General features: G+C 39.1%; 1 protein-coding gene across 3 annotated transcripts in view; it reads left to right on the forward strand.

Moving 5' to 3' along the window:
* Positions 1 to 22,724, forward strand: part of LOC138691246 (ras GTPase-activating-like protein IQGAP1) — a 207,117-nt gene that overhangs the window by 144,264 nt on the left and 40,129 nt on the right. For all 3 annotated transcript variants that reach the window (XM_069813067.1, XM_069813068.1, XM_069813069.1), the window contains 4 exons: positions 2,751 to 2,915; positions 6,101 to 6,280; positions 9,260 to 9,386; positions 21,982 to 22,078. In XM_069813067.1, coding sequence (XP_069669168.1) covers positions 2,751 to 2,915; positions 6,101 to 6,280; positions 9,260 to 9,386; positions 21,982 to 22,078 — 569 coding nt within the window. The remainder of the gene's footprint in view (positions 1 to 2,750; positions 2,916 to 6,100; positions 6,281 to 9,259; positions 9,387 to 21,981; positions 22,079 to 22,724) is intronic.

Below are 22,724 nucleotides of genomic sequence, written 5' to 3' on the forward strand. Positions count from 1 at the left end.
CTGGGTCATGTCAGGGTTAGTGAATCAGTCTCCAAGTGACTGATGAGTGACACAGTACATAGTACGGTGTATTGTATCGTGTTTTCTTGTGCATTTAAAGTGAAAGTGTGAATAAGTATGAATTGTATAATTACTAATCAAATGTTTACTACTGGACAACATATGGTTCATATGTGACAATAAGTTTCCAAGCAACATGGCGGATGTTGACCGTACTAATGTTTTTGTAAGTGACGAAATGGTGAAAATAAGACAAATAATAGCAAAAAGAGAAAAAGAAATCCAGAAAATGGAAAGACAACAGCAGAAAGAAGGCACGAAACTGTGGACAAGAATATATTAGACGCACAGACAAAGTATGTCTGCTAAAGTGTTTACTAACATACAGGCAAAGAAAAGCCACCAAATATAGGGTATTAAAAAGTATTCAATATTTTAGGAGGTGATAATATCCATCAAAATAAGTAAATAATGTCTAATAAACATGAGTCCTACAACACATAAGCTTACTTTCTGAGCTCTGATCACTTGTTCAAAGGAGGTGCTCAATGTGACGTCCATTCATGGCAATGCATTTCTCTGCCCTACAATACAGCAGACTACCAGATAATCATACTGTAGTTGACACCCTTGGCATGGAATAATGATACGTCACAAGGAATACTGAAAACAAAAGTCTGGTTGCGGATATGAACGGGGTTCAGCAGAGATGATGATGTGAATTTTCGTAATCAGCATGTGTGGGCTGATGAAAATTCCCATCAACGTATGGGCAGGCATTCTTGGTGATAGATTAATAGGGCCATACATGCTACCACAGAGACTTTTAGGACTTTCTTATTAACGTATTGCCTACCTTGCTGGAGAATGTGTCATGTCAGCAGGACTACAGATGTGGTTCATACACGATGGCGCACCAGCACATTTTCTCCGCAATGTGTGTGAACACCTGACGTTGACATTAAATTTCAGGATCACTGCCTTGGTCGGGGAAGCCCCACAACTTGATCTGCTCGTTCCCCAAAACTAAATCCCCTAGAGTTTTGGTTATGAGGATACATGAAGGAACCAGGTCAATTTCAAAGAGTGCGTGATTCCTTACGCCAAAGGGCAGAGGAATGCATTGTCATGAATGGACGTCATATTGAGCACCTCCTATGAACAACTGTTCAGATCTCAGAAAGAATGTGTTGTAGGACCCATGTTTATTATACATTATTTTCTTGTTTTGATTCATACTAGCACGTCCTAAAATATTGGATACTTTTTTAACACCCTGTATAATAGGCACAGTTATGGAACCAAAGCACCCCAATGGAATGCCCATCAAAGCTGCTTAGCGTCCTGACATACTGTCCATATTGAAGTTCATACCTCCAACTCATCACAACTTTTATTTGCTAAATATCTCAAAAACATACTTTTGAGGGATACCCCCTTCTTCCACTAAGCCCTTCAATTGTAGATACTGACCTTTGGCATTTAATACTTATTATTTTATCAATGTTCTGTTTGCATTAGAATGACCTATATGGGTTTGAGAGGGTTTTATTATTTAAGAAGATGCTTTCCAGAAAAGTGAAATTATTTACATGGTAATTTTCGCACTGAAAGTGCCCAAATATCTAAGGTACGTTTAGGGGATCCTGAAGACCAATACAGTCCACCTTGGAACTTTTACAGATTTTTTTTAAGACAGTTTTGAAAAAGAGTAAGTTCACCTATGCTGACTGGCAGGTGCAAGCAAGCTTCGTTTTGATCACTCCGATTTTCTACCCAGTGACTGGCTAGGTTACAAGCGACGATCTCGGTAACCAGCCAGGCTCCATCTTGTATGTACCCTTAGAAAAGCAAGAATGATAATAAAATAATAAATATTTCATTACTGTAGATTTAAAAGTAATAAATACATCATGATGTCAGTGTGCAATAATGTCAACATGTGTGGAATGTCATTGCTCTCACGAAATTAATAATCTTTATACATCTCTCTCTTGCTTTCTGTCTTTCTCCTCTTTCTTTCCCTCTTTCTTTTACTGTCTTTGTTCCTCTCTTCCTCTCTTATTATCTTATTCCATTCTCTCTTTTTACTATATTTATTCCTCTCTCTCTCTCTTATCTTTTTTAATATCTTTTTTTCCTTTCTCTTCTTTCTTTTCCTCTCTACTTATCTTTTTAATATCTTTATTACCTTCTCTTTCTCTTCTCTCTTTCCCCCGTCTCTTCCTCTCTATTATACTGTCTTTATTCGTCTCTCTCTTCTCTTGTAGTTTAGCTATGAACTGGGAAACACAGAATAATCTATAAATGTTATACTATGCAGTAACAGGAACACTCGATAATGGGCAAGCATGACGTTTTAGTCAAACAAGGCATACATAAAACTCAGGGATTCCTCAGGAGCTAGACCACATAGGTAGTTCGGATTCTTTTCTCGCTCATTAATCTGATACACTCTTTCATTTACACCTCTATTAAAATAAATCAGAGAGAACCTTTAAGGAAGCTATCTTATGTAAAATGTTCATTCCTTTTTAAAGTTCATTGCTTTCAGCTGGAACTGAACACATGAATTTCGGATTCAGTGACAAATATGGTAACCACTAGAACTCCGAAAATGTTTAGCTAATAACTATCAGGCAAGATTTTATTTTATATCTATTGGATAAGTGGACACTTTCAATGTTAAGATTGCAATGAAAGCTATAATTCATCTAGAATGTAAATGTAATTTCGTTGTTTTGTACTAGGTGGTGGGTAATCTGATTTATTACAACTACATCAACTCTGCCATTGTTGCTCCGGATGCATTTGATATTGTAACACTGCCTCCTGGTATGACTCTGTCTGCAAATCAGCGACGTAATCTTGCCAGCATTGCCAAGATTCTGCAATTTGCAGCTTCTAAGAAAGGGGTAGGTTAAATTATATATTTTATTGCATTGTATATTACATTTTTCTTTTACATTAGACAATCATTATTATAAGTATACATATATTGATACATTTGTTTCTGATTTTACCAATATTCACATCTTTTGGTGCTCAATATTTTTCACTACAAAGCCAATTTGTTTCTTAATCTCTTTTCCCATCCTTTGCTATCAACACACTATCATTCTGTATTTCTCTCTCTCAGTGAATTTTGTATTTCTGTATTCAAGTAATGCCTGAGCTTTCCATCTTCATTCCTCCAGGTACTAGCCATGTCAAAACTCTTCTTGAAATTCTTTTATCTGACGTTCTTTTATGAAGTCCGTATCAGTCCAGTTGGTTTTGTTTAATAGATAATCAATAATTGAGTTTCGTACTGCGATTTTATTTCTAGTAACATGAGTTTGTTAACAGAAATCGGAGAGAATTGTTTAAGTACTAGTTTCATTCATTCATTCAAGGACAGGTCTTTCACTTTCTCCAACCATTCTTATTTTCTGCTTCCTCTTTGTCTCCTCATATGATCCATATATTTTAATGTCGTATTAGCAATAATAACTATATCGAAGTTTTTCATACTATTTTATTTATAACTTCATGTTACTGTTTTGGTATGTTCCATTGGACTGTTCCATTAAACGTTTGTCATAAACGCAGAAAATAAAGCCTTATTTTTACCATGTGAGCAAAACATATGTGTATCTTATCTGTTGCCTTCCATACAAGATAAGACATGTCAGTGAGATGACCTTGTACTGTGCTTCTATTTATTACGAGCGTATCACAGCCGATCTTATCTCACTCGAGGGTGCGACATTCGACCGAATTCAAGTGAGCGATTTAACTCCAATGCAGCACTCTGCTGCTTATAGTACACCCCAAGTATTTGAAGCTGTCCACTTGTTCTACTGCCTCATTCGCAAGTTCACCTTCTTTATTTTTCTTTCTATAGCCATAGTCTTCATCTTATTTGCAGTTATCTTCATCCCATACTACTCAAGCTGTCATTTAGCATATCCCTTAGTATCGTCTCCTCTTCTTCTAACAACGCCATATCATCAGCAAATCTTATGCACTTTATTCTTCTTCCTCTTACTCTCACTCCTACCATGTTCTGAAAACAGTTTTTTACTAAATTTTTTTTTTTTTATTGAACAGGGTAGGTGATAAAGGACATACTTGACATACTCCCCTCCCAATTTCACTTCCTTCTGAGATTTCTTCTCCTGTCCTGACTTTGACTTGTTGTTTCATATAAAGATTACTGAACAGCCTTCTCTCTTTCCAATCCACACCAGTTTTCTTTATCCCAATCCACTCTGTCAAAAGCTTTTTTTCTAAGTCCACAAATACTACATACACTTCTTTATTCTTCTCTAGGTATCTTTTGCCAATTGTTCATAGCAGTCTAATTGCATCTCTCATACCTTTTCCCTTCCTGAAGTCAAACTCTTCTTCCAACTGTTCTTCCATCTTAGAATAAAAACGTCGATTCAGTATTCACAAGAGAATCTTTGCCGAGTTCAATATCAGACTGATAGTCCTGAACTCATTAAATTTCTTGGCATTATTTTTCTTCAGCATTGAAAGCTAATATTAAATGCTAATTTATTTGCATTAAACCAGTCATTTATTAACTTTAACACTATGAGGGGGATCCAGGAAATAACGACCGTTCGCGCATACCCGCTGCGCAGCTGACTCCCCTTCCTTGTTTGAAGGTCAACTGGCTTCCTTAACATGTGTTCTCATAATGTTGTGAGTACTGGTTGCAACAAGTCGCCATTGTGCATTTTGTGCTACTTCAAAATGAACGACGTGATTGATAATCCCGCCGACTGTGAGGTGAGGAGTGTGATTCGATTTTTGAATGCCCGACATTTGAAACCTGCAGAAATTTACCGGCAATTGAAAGAAGTGTATGGTGATACTGTAATGAATGAAAGAAATGTGAGAAAATGGTGCGAAATGTTCAACAATGGGCAAACAAATGTCCACGATGAAACTCGACCCGGACGCCCACCACTCATCACAGAAGACCTGAAGTCTAAAGTGAACGACAGAATCTTGCAAGAGAGGCGTACATCACTCGACGAATTGCATATTGCCTTTCCTGACATTTCTCGTTCTTTGCTTGGTGAAATTGTGTCGCAACATCTTGGCTACCACAAAATCTGTGCACGATGGGTTCCACGGCAACTGAGTGACCAACACAAAACTAAGAGAATGGCCTCAGCATTGACATTCTTGATGCGATATCACACAGATGGATACGCCTTTCTTGATCAAATTGTGACTGGTGATGAGAGCTGGGTGTCTCGCAACACCCCAGAGACCAAGCGCCAATCACGTCAGTGGCATCATCTCTCATCACCCAAGAAACCGAGAAAATTCAAACAGACTCTCTCAACACAAAAAGTCATGGCTACTGTCTTTTGGAATCGCAAAGGTGTTCTTTTGCTGGGTTTCATGCCAAAAGGCACTACGATCAATGCAAATCGTTATTGTGAGACTTTACGAAAACTACGGCGAGCCATCCAAAACAAGAGGCGAGGAATGCTTTCGAGAGGAGTTGTGCTTCTTCACGACAATGCCCGCCCGCACACTGCTGCTTCAACTCGAGAATTGCTGGATCAATTCGGTTGGGAAATCTTTGATCATCCGCCCTATAGTCCAGACCTTGCTCCTAGCGATTTTCACCTTTTCACTAAGCTGAAAGACTTTCTGGGTGGTACGCGTTTTGGAAGTGATGAAGAGTTGAAGAAGACAGTGAATACCTGGCTTAATGAACTGGCGGCAGAGGAGTATAACACGGGAATTCTAAAGCTAGTGAACAGATACGACAAATGTTTAAATGTAGGTGGTGATTATGTAGAGAAGTAAAGGAAGCTTCAGTTATGTAACAGACTTTGTTTTTTCAAATAAATATATATTTTTTTTAATTATTACAACAAAACGGTCGTTATTTCCTGGATCCCCCTCGTATATTGGAAATATTTATAAAGTGATCCTATTGTTTACTTGAAATAAATCATACTTTATCATGTGCAAGTTGTGTTATGTTATATATTAATCTACGCTATGTTTTGTTTTGTTTGTGTTAATGTTAAAGATTTCAGAGTCTGAATTTTACTGAATGCATTTTCCACAATTCTTCCATTTACAGTTTGGTGAAGAGTCGAAGCATCTTATGTGCTTGAATCCGTTCATCATTGAATGCCATGAAAAGATGAAAGCGTTTTTCAGAGAATGTTGTGAAGTAGAGGAACTGGAAGAACATTTCAGTATGCATGAGTTCACTGAAGCTACGTTGATCTCACGTCCCCTCATGTACATCAGTCTGCAAGTACGTCCTTCTCTTAGCCATGTTATGAAATTGTAGCACTGCTATGTCTCTCTGGGTGACTCACTTCTAATCAGTGTATTTAACTTTAATGCATTTATTCAAATATATACAGTAGCATGCAAATTAATCCGAACACGACATATTTTTACATTTTCTGTCATTGTTGGCCTCACAGCTGCTCATACCGCTTTAATTGACATCTGTAGTACGTGTAATTCCATTGTTGAAGGTCTGTCATTATTTTTTTATAATATGTGACATTTTGCCTGTCGTTTTGTACTTATAAGCATTTCAGTTGTGTTGAAGACTTAATACTGCAATCCTGTGTACATTCTGTCGTCTTCACAAATGGATACAACTCCACAAAAACGGTCTAAAATTATAACATTAGCAGAGCATTCTTCTATGACACAGAGGCAAATTGCTGCAGAATGTCACATCAGTTTGGCTACTGTTAATTCGATCATAAAACGATACAGGGAGACTGGATCCATCACACCCCAGAAAAAAGGAAACTGTGGCCGGAAAAGGAAGACTTCACCTGCAGATGATCGTTTAATTGTCACGAAAAGTAAATTAAATCCTAGACTAACTGCTGTCGACTTAACCTGTGAGTTAATGGCTACCATTGGGGCGAATATTCACGTCACAACAGTGCGGCGTAGGCTTTTGGAAGCTGGACGAAGGGCTCGTAAGCCTATTAAGAAGCAACTGCTAACCCCTGTTATGTGCAAAAAACGCTTAATGTGGGCAAAATTACATTAACACTGGACAGTGAATGACTGGAAGAATGTACTTTTTCCTGATGAGTCTCATTTCGAGGTCCACGGCCACCGTGTTTCTTACGTACGGAAAGGATCCGAAAAAGTAACAGCAGCTCATCTCCAACAAGCATCCAAATACCCCACTAAAGTAATGTTTTGGAGTTGTTTTACACATGAAGGGCCTGGAGCATTAATACCTATCAAGGGAATGATGAATTCTGACAAATATATTCACTTATTGGAAACCAGAATCGTACCCCAGCTGCAAAAACCATTTCCGGATGGCAGAGGTGTGTTCCAACAAGACCTGGCACCATGCCATACGTCTCGAAAAACTACAGAATTCTTCAACAAGAAGAATATTCAGGTACTCCCCTGGCCAGGCAACTCACCCGACATCAATCCCATTGAGAACTTGTGGTCAATTTGCAAAAGAAGAATGCAAAAAATGGATTGTTCTACAAAGGAGAAGATGATTTCTGCCCTCATTGGTGTATGGTTTCGCGATGAAGAAATGAAGAATATTTGTGGGAAATTAGTGGAATCCATGCCAAATCGTCTCAGAGCTGTTATTAGGAACAAGGGAGGCCACATAGATTATTGAGGTATGTCTTAGATCCTTTTTTTATACCGTTTGAGTGTTTTTGCATAAGTAATTATGTTGTTCGGATTAATTTGCACGCTACTGTAATTTTAAGATATTGTTTAGCCTTATGACTAGGGCCTGGAAGTTCATGTCCTAAAAAACTATAAAATATACATGCAAATATGCTCTTAAAAAGTTCAAAATATGCCAATAAATATGCACTATTAAATTAAAAGAATTAATGTCCCTTGGCAGTGGACAAGACGAGTTAGTATTAATAATAATAATAAACTTAAATTATTCCTTAGAGGTTGAAGCAGAAATGGTCCTGCTGCCAATAGTGATATGAATTGCAGTTCACAACCATCACTTTGCACAAATTTTCAACTGAAAAACTTCGTCTGTTGTCTCGCAAAACACTTTTGTAACGTGGAAAACTTCTCTCCACGTCACAAGATGTTATTGGGGTATATTTAAATGTTGTTAACTGGTTCACAGAGAGAGGCAAGTCTCTTGGTGTGACAGACGGTTTTCCTTTGAGGATGTCTCGAATATCGCAGATCTGTTTATAACCAGGATGTTTTGAAATTACATAATTCACTTTCTCTTTCACTTTTTGTCCTATACTACCAGGAACAGAACTTAGATTGCATATTGTTTTGTTTTGTTTTTTTTTTTTTTTTCAAAAACAGTAAGTGATTCATTTAAGGGAGATCCCACAGCTTCCAGTTACGTTATGGCTGTTGGTAGGAAAGAAAAATGGGCAGATATGAAAACAAGATTCTCTTCTAACCCAGTGCCTGACAACATTTTGCACCGTTTCTATTGGTGTAGCATCATTCGAGTCCAATGAATTAACAACCTTTTTGACTATTTTATGTGCTGAGCATAATACAAAGCTGCATCCAGCCATGTGCCCCATCGAGTTAATACTGGCGCAGGAGGAAGTGGGATATTAGGTGCTGTTGATCTAAACAACTTGACTCTTGAAGGAGGTTTAACTTCTCTTGTAGAGGCCACAAATCTATCTACCAATTCAAAAGAATTACGTATTGTCTCAGCAATGCATTGAAGAGCATGTGCCACACAGGTTATATGAATTAAGTTAGGAAAAATACCTTTCAGTGTTTGTCCTGATTTTACCATATAAGTACCTGCATCAATTACAAATATTTTGATTCCAGATGGCCATAATAATTTCAAGGAGTCCATCACACACTGGGTCACAGTTACATTGTTGGTGGCCAGCAATTTACATGCATTAAGAAGATAAGGTATCGCCTTTTGTTCCTTATTTAAGGCATCATCACGTGCAATGTTACTGCCAATATGATCCAGATGAAAAAAAAATTAAAACCATAAAACTCATTAAAATATGCCATATAGGCACTAAAATATTGAAATATGATGCATTTATAAAAATCACGAAAATATGCAGTTATATGCACCATAAAATCATGTTCAAATAACTGAAAATTCCATAATTTGTGCACATAATGTATAAGCATACATTTTTAACCCCTAAGAAAAAACATGCAAATGCATGAACTTCCGGGCCCTACTTATGACATATAACAGTAAATACTGGTGTTTAGTATCCATTGTAAGAGGATATTTGTTTTTCCACAGGAAATTTGTGATACTCATGAACTGTTGCTAAAATATGAGGATCACATTGCACCAGATCCTTCAGATCCTTTACATGAGTTGCTGGAGGATTTGCGTCCACTACCTTCAGTTGGAACATTACTCAGTAGTAAGTACCTATATGATGTATCTTAACTACGAGTACTTATCACTAGGGACCAGATTTTTATGTAATTACATGTTATATTCCTTTCAATGTAACCGTATATAAATAACAAACCTTTGCGAATCTTGTAATTACCATTAATATATTAAAATTTGATACTACATATTTACCCCATATTACATATTATGGCTTGGTATTACATAAATCTACATATTTAGGGGTTTTATTCATTTTTACTTCTCTAAAAGGAAAAAAAAAAAACTTCTGCTGGGGAAGTTTACAATTTGAAATAATTACACAGATTTGAAAAGCCTTTTTACCTACCAAAGAAAGGATATTATATTTCGGGACGAAACATAACGTCCTTAGTTCCAGGAAGTAATAGAGGCACTCACCCCATACCGCCCAGTGTAAATATGAGTGAACAAAAGGCAACCTTTCTCATATACATCTACCTTGTATTGTAAAAATCGCTTAGAAAGTAGTGTTGCCTTCATGCGGTGGAGTGGGATGAGGACAACATGATTTGTCTCGAACTATAATTGTTTGCACACGTCTTAACAAGCTGTTCCCATGCAATTTGCAACCTTATCCTAATCCTTCCAAGGAAAACTCGTGTCAAGTCTGGCATGAGCCGCAATAAAGTAGCCATCTGTTGAAAAGAAGCTGGAGTAAAGGAACAAACTGGAAAGATGTTGAAAAATTAAAATAAATAGTTTTTCAGGTTATTGCTTGACCTTTTACTTTAAATTTAGTATATCTATACGGAAATGGGATTTTCTGAGCAATTAGAAAGTATAGTTCTCGGCTGGAATAATCCTACCCTTCTGAATGAGACAGGAATGTCACTTTTCAAATAACAGTTTGTAAATGCCTATAGTTTGAGGTTTTAGTAGGTACTTTATTGTTTACAGGTAGCAGCTAAAATGCACGTGTCCCACATCTCCTCTTATTTTCTCCTAATCCAATAAAGCGAAACAGTGCTTGCAGTCACTCAGTTCTCTAGTTTTAGTACTTACAGTATAAAGTGCAAGTGAGTTTATCTACGGCTTTTAACTAACTAAAATGGCCCCTGTATCTGCAACCCTAATGACAAAAATAAAATCATGGATTGCAATGGACGAAGCTTTCACTACAGATGGAAAAATAGTAATGTGTCAAGTGTGCGGTAAAAAAGTCGGGTGCTCTATGAAATCACAACTGGAGAATCTTACCTATCTTATACCTGCCAGATATTGATATTAAATATTTTAATGATTTTACATATTTTGGTACATATTCAGCTTATTTTTCTTACATAAATATGTACATATTTCACACCTTGATATTACATAAAAATCCAGTCCCTACTTATCACATATATCATCATTATCATCACTAATGCTTAGCCATGAACGAAGTTGCTTCCACTTTTCAAAATGATATGCAACCACTTATGTTTTGTAGCCCTAATCCCTGCAAATGGAAGATCCTTATTATAACTCACTGTTCTCCATGTTACTTACAGATTGTATGTCTAGAATGTTCAGCTGATTTACTTACATGTCCTCCCACTTCTGATTTGAATGAAGACTTTGGACTAGGCTTGTAGTTCATTCTGGGTTTTGAAAAGGGCACTTGACTGATTTTATTCCCAATATCAATATCGTCATGTTTTACTTTTTTGACAAATTATTTTTAAAATTTGAGCTGTCGTTTCGTTCTTAACACTTTTTTATACTCCTTATAAGTTACTTGAAAAAGTGCACAGTGAATTAATATAACCGATACAATGGAAGGAAATATAAATTATGATTTTACTAAATAATAAATTCACAACGACCGAACACAATGCAGAAAGTGGATAAGATCAGAACTCATAAGCAACGTCCAGCGAGTGAATGGCATCACTGAAAATTAAAAATTTGAAATATAACTGCTAAACAGTGTTGCATTGTTGGCAATACTGCAATACAGCACTGCTGTTAAAGGATTTGCCAAGTCATTATCAGTAAAAATACTGTTCATAATAATTAGCAGTGTTGGCCAATTCGTATTGCTGTTGTGCTCAACTTAGCATTATTGACATAAAATACGAAAACTATTAATAAATTAGGCACTGAACTGGATGTTCTCCCAGGCAGGACAATTAAAACCTTTTTAGCAGAGGATGCCAAATTCTCTCAAATTCCCGCCATCTCCCCTTCCCCCATCAATTCACGCCCTGATCATATCAAGGGCATCATGCCAGAAGAGCCTATCAATAAACTGCAAGTTTATATTAGAACCATTTTAATATAGAATGATTTTTTCTATCCTTGACTCGTATCCATTGTAATTGAACCGGTGAGTGGAAAAAGGGAATAACTACATTTTTTTGCTAAATTGAACTGAGATAGCCATTTTGTTCCTCAATGATAGACCCATTGGATGAACTGAAAAAGGGAATATTACTAGCATTCTTACCCGAGTAAAATCTCATGTCTGTTCTGTGTTGAGTGGAAGAAGGAAATAACTTCTGTAGTAGTTCCCTTTTTCCACTCAAGATTGTGCCAGGGCTGACTCAGCTGTTCTATTACAGCTAATATTGAAAAAAGTTTTATAATAAACTAATAATAAGCTACATGAAGTAACTGATACATGTAAACAAAGGGACTACATGCAGAACTTGACACTTCCCTTCATTCCTGTACAGGAGAATGATGTTTTATCTTCGCAAGCTTTGAATGTACATATTCTGTATTCATAATCTTTCTAATAACACGTCTGTTTTCTACACATACCATGAGGGAAAGGGGGTCATGTAGGTATTCAAAATCATGTGAAATTTTCTGAGAAAAACAGTGGTGCAATCCGTTTTGAGATATATCTAATAGTTTTCAAGTTATGACACAAACATTAGTTACTGCATCTACAGATATTTTGTAACATGATACAGTACTAAGGTGGCTTTGGAAAAGGTATTTTTATGCAATTCTCATAATTAACTTTTCCTGCTTTACTGTTTGGTTAACCTGTGACAGTTTCAATGCATTGTTGTAATTATTTGAAGCTTTCCTGTAACAAATTTCTTGATTTTCGTGATGGCATTATCGAAAGTGGAAAGAATATTGATATCATTCTTCATTCTGATAGGTTAAGCCACAGAAATGTTGCAGCAGACTGAACAAACAGTTCTCTGGACATTGGATCGGTCGGCGTGGACCAGTAGAATGGTCGACCAGGTCTCCAGATTTAACACCTCTTGATTTTTTCTTTTGGGGTTACATAAAGAGCTTGATATATGAAGAGAAAATTGAGAATATGGATAGAACATTTTGTAGCATTCCCGGGGTGATTTTAGCACAGGCTTCAATGATACATTTCATTAAATGTTTCACATTCTCAATTTTCTCTTCATCCTACCAAGCTCTTTATGTAATCCCAAAAGAAAAAATCAAGAGGTGTTAAATCTGGAGACATGGCCGGCCATTCTTCTGGTCCACGTCGACCAATTTAATGTCTAGGGAACTGTTCGTTCAGTCTGCTGCAACATTTCTGTGGCTTAACCTACCAGAACGAAGAATGGTATCAATTCTTTCCTCTTTCGATAATGCCATCAAGAAATTTCTTACAGGAAAGCTTCAAATAATCACAACAATGCACTGAGACTATCACAGATTAACCGAACAGTAAAGCAGAAAAAGTTAATTACCAGAATTGCATAAAAGCACCTTTTCCAAAGCCTCCTTAGTACCGTACCATGTTACAAAATATCTGTAGATGCAGTAACTAATGTTTGTGTCATTATTACAGTTATCTTTAAATAACTTGAAAACGATTAGAGATATCTCAAAACGGATTGCACCATTGTTTTTCTCAGAAAATTTCACATGATTTTGAGTATCTACATGACCCCCTTTCCATTTAAAATTTCGAAGTTGCATTCAAAATGGCGGCTTTTGAAATAGCTGAGAGCTAGAATCGAATGTGTCACTGGTAGAGCATTTGGTCTTACAAATACTGATAACACATATAGTAATCGAAAATCAAGCATATAGAATATATTTATATGGTTCTAGACTTTTGATTCACCCTGTATATTTTTTTCCATAAAATTGTAATGTGGAAGTCGTTATTGACCTATTTAATCATTTATATACATTTTTAAAGAAGAAAAAAAAATGGAGGAGAGGTTAGGAAGCCAATAAAGTAAGTGTATGATTATTGAGTGGAAAAAGGAAATAAGTTTTAAAATTTAAAAAACTTGTATACAAATATTAACAAGGCATAGAGCAAAATTTGATAATAATATATATACAACAAACAATAGTGAACATTTTTACTGTTGACAACATTTAAATCAAAGTTAACAGAAAAGCTGTAGGAAGTTTTTTTTGTTTCCTGAAAAGTTGGGTTCAAAGTAGTTATTCCCTTTTTCTACTCACTGATTCAATTCTCAAACAATTGTTTTTAAACATAAATAGGTGCCATTAAAATATTTAAATAATTCATTGCTACACCCTTCTGGTATGATTGCTGGCATATTGACATATAATTTTCATTGTTTATTTTCATATGTCAATTGGGTCATGAATCTTATGCTGTAGGTTAGTGTGTACTAATTCATTGTCTCTGGAATTGATTTCTGACATGGAAAACTTACAGTTCTGTCCTAATTTTATACATTTTATTATACATTCAAATCTTTCACACGATTTTCTGTTTTACTACTTATCATTTCATATCACATGAGTAACATGTATCATGAGTAGACATCGGATTTTAGGTAAAAATCTATTTTTTTTTTCTCATGTAATACATGGAAATAAATTCGTATATACCAATACACGATATATGGAAATATATGACCGAAATTGGTGATCCTGTAATACCTAAAATACCTAAATTGATGTTAGAAACTATTTTTACCTATTTAATTTTTTCTTTACGAATATTCATCATCATCAAATTCTGTCAAGGATTAGGCCTTCTGGCCTGTTTCTCCTCAGGTGAGCTGATCTTGTCAATCTGGCGTATCTCCTGAGGATTACAAGTATGTATAATGTCCTCAGAATGGAGTACCAATCCATCACTGAGTAAGTTCAGTGGTGGGGCTGCCACCTTAAGGCTTCTGAACCTACCTGCAACCTGGGGTTGCTCCCATAGTTAGGTGTGTCCGGTTTTAGAGCGCCGGACTCTTGCTCTCATCCTTTCCTGTTAGCTATAACCAGAGGTTCATTGCCCAGAGGTCACGATGTAGATGTGAGAATAGGGTTTGCCGTAGTGCTGTCTGCTATTATGACAGTGGGCTTTACACGGCATTTACGAAGTACACTGATCTGGCATCGGTGACTCCACCAGTATATAAAAAAGTTGTTTTAGAAATGTCATAGTCCTAGTATAACTTTATATATACGTATGTGCTTGCATGTATAAATGTAATTAAAAAGTCTATTTTGGCCTTTTGGAACCTATTTTAGGTACTGGTAAGAGTTTTAGAATCTAAAATTCGCAGGGTCTGATCATGAAAAAGTATGTGTAATTCACATTGCACTCTTCATTTTTTATTTTTGTGCCTTTTTTTCTGCCTGAGACCACATACCATGTCTTAGCACTTAGCCCTGTCTATGTATTCATTGTGCACCTCACAGGGAATAAGCAGGTAATTTAGGTATAAGCTTACATGTCTTGACTATTTTAATCGTCTTTAAGCCCTTATCAGACAGTGAACATTTTATAAGGTATCTACACTTATCTCCAAATCTGTTACCTAAAAGTAAAATAAAATAACTGATTGTTGAAACTTTATACACCATCTGATGAAGCTTAACAAAAGGTTAGTTTTTCAGTGGGTACTGGCACACTGTGGATTATCTGGTAATGAAGCTGCTGACCGTCTTGCTAAGAAAGGAACTAACTTACAAAACCCCATGTCAACTTTATCATTTTCAGCAGTTTTAATCAACTCAAAATATCAAATAATAAAGGATGAGTGTGTCTGAATATAGAAAAAAATATAATTCCTGAATATCCAAGGAATAGTACAGTTCCATCCTTCCGATTTACTTATAGGGATTGATGTTTGTCAAAACACTTCAATAAAACTGGAATTATTTCTTCACCCCATTGTCCATTATGCAGTCTTCAGGAATGAATGGGTCAGAATTACCTTCGACATTGTCCAGCCTTTTTCTCTAAACCCACTGTATGTGAGAAATAGTGGAGAGCAAGAGAGTTAATTAATGGCTTCATTGCCAAGAATTCAGCATTAGTTAACATTACTTATCTCCATCCTTTGCAGGACTTTTCAGTGCTATATATGAAAAGACACCCCTCTCCACTCCCACCCACATTGTATATTCATGTGACAGCAACTTGCGATAGCCTTGTTCTATTTGTACACTTCCTTAGTCATAGGTCTAAACTCAGGCAGTTTGATCTATATCATAGATGATGCTTTGTTTTAATGCTCTTGCAATTTGTTACGATATTCTAGTGCTCAAAGTCTAGTACTTATGGGAATGTTGATAAAGTAGTTGGTTCATTATAGGGTTTGAAGCATCTTTTCACCATAATCGGTCTCTTTGAACACAATCACTTTGAAAGAATTGCAAATGTCCACAGCTATACTATTTCCAACTAAAGATTTAAGTAGACATAAAAACAAAACCGAAATGTATTACTCCGCAATCGCAAGCTAGCTACCAAGCAGCCACCAGAGCACATTATTTTCAGCAAGTGAGCACGAAGGGCAGCCATCATCTGATATATTGCAGACAACATTTCAACACATTCATTAAACTAACCCGTAAAATGCTCACAGAGGGTTAATAACAAGACTTACATGATTTTAATAAAGTTAAAATATACAGACACACAAAAACACACCCCAACGAAATTCTCAACACACAATTCAACTTCAAAACACACACACTCTTTGACTCTACACTATACCACAGGAACACACCCTCACAGGAAACAGAACAAGTGGTGCCAAGACCAACAACGACCAGTTCTGAAGATGACCCAGGTATGAGGTATGTTGAAATTTAACACAGGAAAGTCTTACCACACATATTTCGAAGTGATACAGTATTAAAAGTTGTGTAATCAAGATGTATATGTTAAAATGTTATTAATATTGTGACAGCGACGTGAGATTCGAACTCACGACCAGCGTCCCGCAAGAGAGAAGATCGCGCGGAGCACTTTGGGATGGCGCGTGGCAGAGAGGGGAAAGGGCCAACGCGGCGAGAGAGTGGAGAGAGAGTGCGCGCGCATCTGGTGCTGGTAGAGAGGAGAGGGCTCTGGATTTTTCTGGAGTGCCATCTCTAGAGACGCGTGGAACTTTCGAGGCTACGTCGCTGTGGTTATAAATTAAGGACGTGAAGGAACGACAGCAGTTTTCAGTTAATTAGTCAGCCAGTCAGTGAGAAAGCCAGAGCAAGCAAACCAGTCTTGTGTACCGGAGTTCGACTCAAGTGTGCGTCCGCAACTGTATCAGCATCCGAAGGCCTGAGTTCGAGTGCAGTGGACCGCAGTTGGAGGGACCTGAGTTCGAGTGCAGTGGACCGCAGTTGGAGGGACCTGAGTTCGAGTACAGTGAACTGTCTCTGAAGGTCTGTGGTTCGAGATACTGTGAACTCGAGTGACTGAGCTAGAAGAACTGTGAACTGAGAACTGATAGTTCTGATTTGTAAATAGTGCTTTGCAAATATTAGTTAAGATTAACAGTTCATTGTTGTTCGTAATAGTCCAAGTAAATTGTCATTGCCGTCAGTGGAGTGCTATAACGAATACTGTGTTGAGTGAAACTTCTATTGTTGACGAGAGCGTTTAAGGTGAATTGTAGAAAGGAATTATTGTGTGACGAATAAATTACATTGTTGTTACTAATAAAATTCACATTGGTGTCAGAATCGGGATATTATCGACAATGGAGAACCTACAGCAGATCCTGCAAGCCATCGCAGAAATGAACATGCACATTAGTGAAGTAAAAGATAACATGAACGACATGAACAAGCACAGCAGTGAGGTTAAGAACGACATAAGTGATGTGAAAACAGAGATGAAAAGTGACATAAGTGAAGTGAAAGGCGACATAAGCGGAGTGAAAAATGACGTCACTACGCAAATTGAAAGCGTTTCGGCCCACGTAGATGGAATTGTCGCCATCGTAAATGACGAACTTAAGGCCGATTTGGATAAACTAAACCAGAATTTTACAACTATAAACGAGACAGTAGCCGAGTTGAGACAGGATGTAGACCATTTCGATGGCAAAATCCGCGATCTCGAGCGTCGTCAAGAGCAGACGAACGAGTTGCTGGACAAGACGAGTGAGATGATGGACAAACACGCTGAGGAAAACAAGCACATTCTCGCGTTGGTGGATCGCCAGGCTAGAGAACATAAACAGATAGTTGCTGAGGAGGTTCGACGTGCCATGCAAGAAGCGGCCACAGAGTTGAGGACTCCATATAGTGGCCCTGCGGAACCATCGCCTGCAGCCAGACATTACAACGTCAAGACGCCGAAGTTCGACGGTACGACGTCTTGGGCGATATTCCGTCGCCAGTTCGAGGCCATCGCAGAGCACAATGGGTGGACGCCAGCAGAGAAAACAACTCAGCTGCTGGCCGCGCTTCAGGGACAGGCGTCGGAGATTCTTCACAGCGTTCCAGAAGATGGGACAGCCGCTGAGATAATGGCGGCCTTGGAGGGACGTTATGGTGACCATCAACTCGCTGCAGCATTCAGGACCCAACTGAAAACGAGGGTCCAACAGTCAGGCGAGTCCCTGCAAGAATTCGCGATGGCGGTGGAACAACTTGCCCATAAGGCCCTCAGGGGGCTACCTAATGACTTCATCGCTGGAGAGGCGGCCTACACCTTCGGCAGCGGAGTTCGAGACCCCGAAATCAGACAACAGCTACTCCTGGCAGAGCATCGTACCATCAACGCAGCTCTGGCGGCGGCCCTCAGGATGGAGGCGGCCAAGTCGGCTGCGGGAGTCTCAACACCGCACTGGATCAGGAGCGTCACGGCGACGGATGCTGGGGGGCGCCAACCGAAGCCACCCGAGCGGCAGTCAACGGAGCGGCGGAGACGACGGGCGCCCACCTGCTGGTCCTGTGGCAAACCGGGACACTTGAGAAGGGACTGTGACCGATCCGGCCACAGGCAGGAGAGAGAGGTGGCCGACGTCGAGGAGCGCCAACAGTCAACGGAGCGGCGGAGACGACGGGCGCCCACCTGCTGGTCCTGCGGCAGACCGGGACACCTGAGAAGGGACTGTGACCGATCCGGTCACAGGCAGGAGAGAGAGGTGGCCGACGTCGAGGAGCGCCAACAGTCAACGGAGCGGCGGAGACGACGGACGTCCAACTGCTGGTCCTGCGGGAGACTGGGACACCTAAGGAGGGACTGCGACCGCTCCGGCCACCGGCAGGAGAGAGAGGTGGCTGACACCAAGAGAAACCAACAGTCGCCTGAGCAACGGAGACGACGGGTGCCCACCTGCTGGTCCTGCGGTGAACCTGGGCACCTGCGGAGGAGTTGCGACCGACCTGGCAACAGTCAGGAGAGAGAGGGGGCCGATGCTAGGAGGAGCACGTCGGCGCCATCATCACCGTCCCCTCGGCTCGTCCTGAAACCGGTCGACATTAGGTGCGACGATGGGCTGATTGCTGAAGGACGGATAAAAGGCCGTCCATGCAGAGTACTGGTGGACACCGGGGCGATGCTCACTATCGCCAGACCAGACGTCGTGCGGGGCCTACCTGGGAGGACGCCGCTGTGCCAATACGAGCTACGGACTGCTTCAGGCGAGAGCTTGCCCATCCAGAGAGAGGTCTTCCTGGACCTGACCTTGGGGAAGAGGAAACTGGAGATGTGGGTGTTCGTCGCCAACATCACCGAGGACGTCGTCCTAGGACTCGACGCCATCCGGTTACTCGATGCGACGGTGGACGTCCGGCGCCGTATACTCCGTCTTGGTCGGGATGAAGTGTTCCTGATGGACGCCGAGGACCAACCCGTGGCCAGCGAGCTCTCCTTGGAGGGCCAAGTGGAAAAGCAAGATGGCGCCCACGCAGTACAAGTATCGCTGCCCAGCCAAGCCAAGGATGGGGTGGCACCACCATAAGGAGGGAGCAGCCGGAGGACCCCAAATGTTGGACCGACTAGCAGCCTACCAAGGGACTGCCCGGGACGAGCAGCCCTAAGGAGGGAGCAATGTGACAGCGACGTGAGATTCGAACTCACGACCAGCGTCCCGCAAGAGAGAAGATCGCGCGGAGCACTTTGGGATGGCGCGCGGCGGAGAGGGGAAAGGGCCAACGCGGCGAGAGAGTGGAGAGAGAGTGCGCGCGCATCTGGTGCTGGTAGAGAGGAGAGGGCTCTGGATTTTTCTGGAGTGCCATCTCTAGAGACGCGTGGAACTTTCGAGGCTACGTCGCTGTGGTTATAAATTAAGGATGTGAAGGAACGACAGCAGTTTTCAGTTGATTAGTCAGCCAGTCAGTGAGAAAGCCAGAGCAAGCAAGCCAGTCTTGTGTACTGGAGTTCGACTCGAGTGTGCGTCCGCAACTGTATCAGCATCCGAAGGCCTGAGTTCGAGTGCAGTGGACCGCAGTTGGAGGGACCTGAGTTCGAGTACAGTGAACTGTCTCTGAAGGTCTGTGGTTCGAGATACTGTGAACTCGAGTGACTGAGCTAGAAGAACTGTGAACTGAGAACTGATAGTTCTGATTTGTAAATAGTGCTTTGTAAATATTAGTTAAGATTAACAGTTCATTGTTGTTCGTAATAGTCCAAGTAAATTGTCATTGCCGTCAGTGGAGTGCTATAACGAATACTGTGTTGAGTGAAACTTCTATTGTTGACGAGAGCGTTTAAGGTGAATTGTAGAAAGGAATTATTGTGTGACGAATAAATTACATTGTTGTTACTAATAAAATTCACAATATAATAAGATTCTACTTACATCAGTGTGTGAACTCGTATACCATTAATTGGAACTTGATAGAGACTCTATCCCTTCCATATCTGACACAACTAAACACTATAACACATGCTTCGTGTACTGACTAATTTAACAATAGGCTAATACAATACAATAAATAATCACTGTCTTCTGCCACAAACAAATATTGCGACTTGCTGTAACTGAGACACTGAATTCTACCGCAGATGGTGCGAGAAAGACAAGTTGGGGATTCACAAAGGCAACTTTCACGTGATCAAGGCATGCATCTCTCACGTGATCATTCTCGGAATGTACATGCGCTAGAGGCAGTGGAGAGACGAATTTTGTGCTGATAGACACGGTGATTGAATAACACGGATATAGGGCTATGGAAGAGTTCATTATTTCTCTACTGAGAATAGTGGATTTACTTTTTCTGTAGATTCGTGATTAAATGTTATTCTTTGAAGAGCGGAGAATTTCTTTAATCCTACAGAAATTTCTTTTAGGTTAGCAACACTGAATCTTGCACTGTGTTACCGCATGTGCTGATGTGCTCTGTGAAGCTGGAGGTCACTTTGGGAGTTCCACTTAATGCCTATTACGCATTCGTGTTACTATAATACATGTTACAATAATTTATCATGCAATGTCTGAAACTACTAATATAAACATATTGTTTAAATCGTAAGAAAATATTCTTATAAGCATGTTTAATTTACCCGTATTTCATGTATATTATACATTTTATTATTTTAGAAGGAACTGTTTTAATGTAAGAAAGAAGATGACAAGCATGAGCTTGGAGGCATTGTGCGTCCAATAGCCAATCAAGAACCATAATGTCACGTGCATTTATTTACATTTACTTCAGTCTTTAGCTGGAAAGAGGGTAGACTGTTATTCATAAGCTCGAAATGTATATGTTGTTTCTTTCATTGAGATGATATACTTGCAGAATATTTATTTTAATACGAGGGTTGGGGAATAAGTAGTCATGGCAACTATTTTTTTTTTAAGAATGCGGGCATAATTCGAAATTATGAAATATGTTGAATAAAGGGCAGGGTATGTGTACTAATGGGATAGAATATGATAGGGATTAGACATCCATAAACGACGCAGCATCATGCTACTTGAAAGGGCAATATGTGTACTAGTGGGGTATGATAGGGTAGAATAGTGATTGAACATCCATAAATGACACAGCATCATGTTACTCATATTTACACAGTAATTGTAATACCATTACAACAAACATACTGACACTAAAAACCCATCTGGTAACATTCAGCACTGCGGTCGACTCACAACTGCATTACACATTACATGTAACACCTCTCTCTCTACGATAACCATATCACACAGTGCTGCAACCACATCTTTGTACTATGGATGCATGGCATGACAGTGGACTCACAATTGAACTCATAGTAATCTTTTTGCAATTACTGTACATCACACTGGCATCTAGTGATGCGACCACATACTTTGGATGCCATACAACATCTCATATCATTGATTGACTTTGAAAAAAAAATAGTTGCCATGACTTATGCCCCAACCCTCGTATGTTGTACAATTTGTTTTCAAGCAATACATGAAGCGTGAAATATTATCTGGTGTAACTAATGAGTTACTATATCATTTCTTTTTTCCTAATAGATTCTGCTCTGCCGAAGTCGGAAGTATGCCTGACACTGATTAATAAGTTTGAGGTTCCTGAACATGATGATCAAGATACCAACAAGCTCTTCATAAGGTAAGTAATAATCTTTTACACACTATGTAAACGTTACATGTGCTTAGAATCATATGGATATTCGAATATAATACGATCTACACTTTTAAAATGTTAAAGAGTGAAAGAACTTCGTCTTCTGAACTGAAACTGGATTCTTCGTCAGACTGGTAATCCTTTCACAAAATGTCATCCTTACTGTCATCCATGTCACTAGAAACAATATTTTTTAAACCCTTCATAATTGACTCACTGCTAATTCTCTTCCATATTGTAATTATTATCCACAGAGTCAGCAACTTCAGGCTTGTGTTTTTTTTTTTTTTTCCTGTTTGGGGTTAGAGCATGGTCGCCTTTATAAGCACCCAGTGATTGATTATATTCAGTGTTATACCTTTCCTAAAGAGCATTTATGTCCTGGTGTTATAATTCGAGCACTGAAGAAGGGCTAGAGAAGTTGGTTCCTGATTGGCTTGTTGTTAATAAACACTTTAAGCATAATCTGCGCAGTGTATAATAAATTATATATACAGCATGTTCTATAAAGTAGACTTCTTTTATGACCGAAATACTTAGGCTGCTATCATAATACGAATACGATTTTCACATGGCTGCAAAAAACATTGTAGTAGGTTTGGACCAAAATGGTAAACAATGGAGTTACAGT

This window comes from Periplaneta americana, chromosome 16, assembly GCF_040183065.1.
Source record: "Periplaneta americana isolate PAMFEO1 chromosome 16, P.americana_PAMFEO1_priV1, whole genome shotgun sequence".
Classification (NCBI taxonomy): Eukaryota; Metazoa; Arthropoda; class Insecta; order Blattodea; family Blattidae; genus Periplaneta; species Periplaneta americana.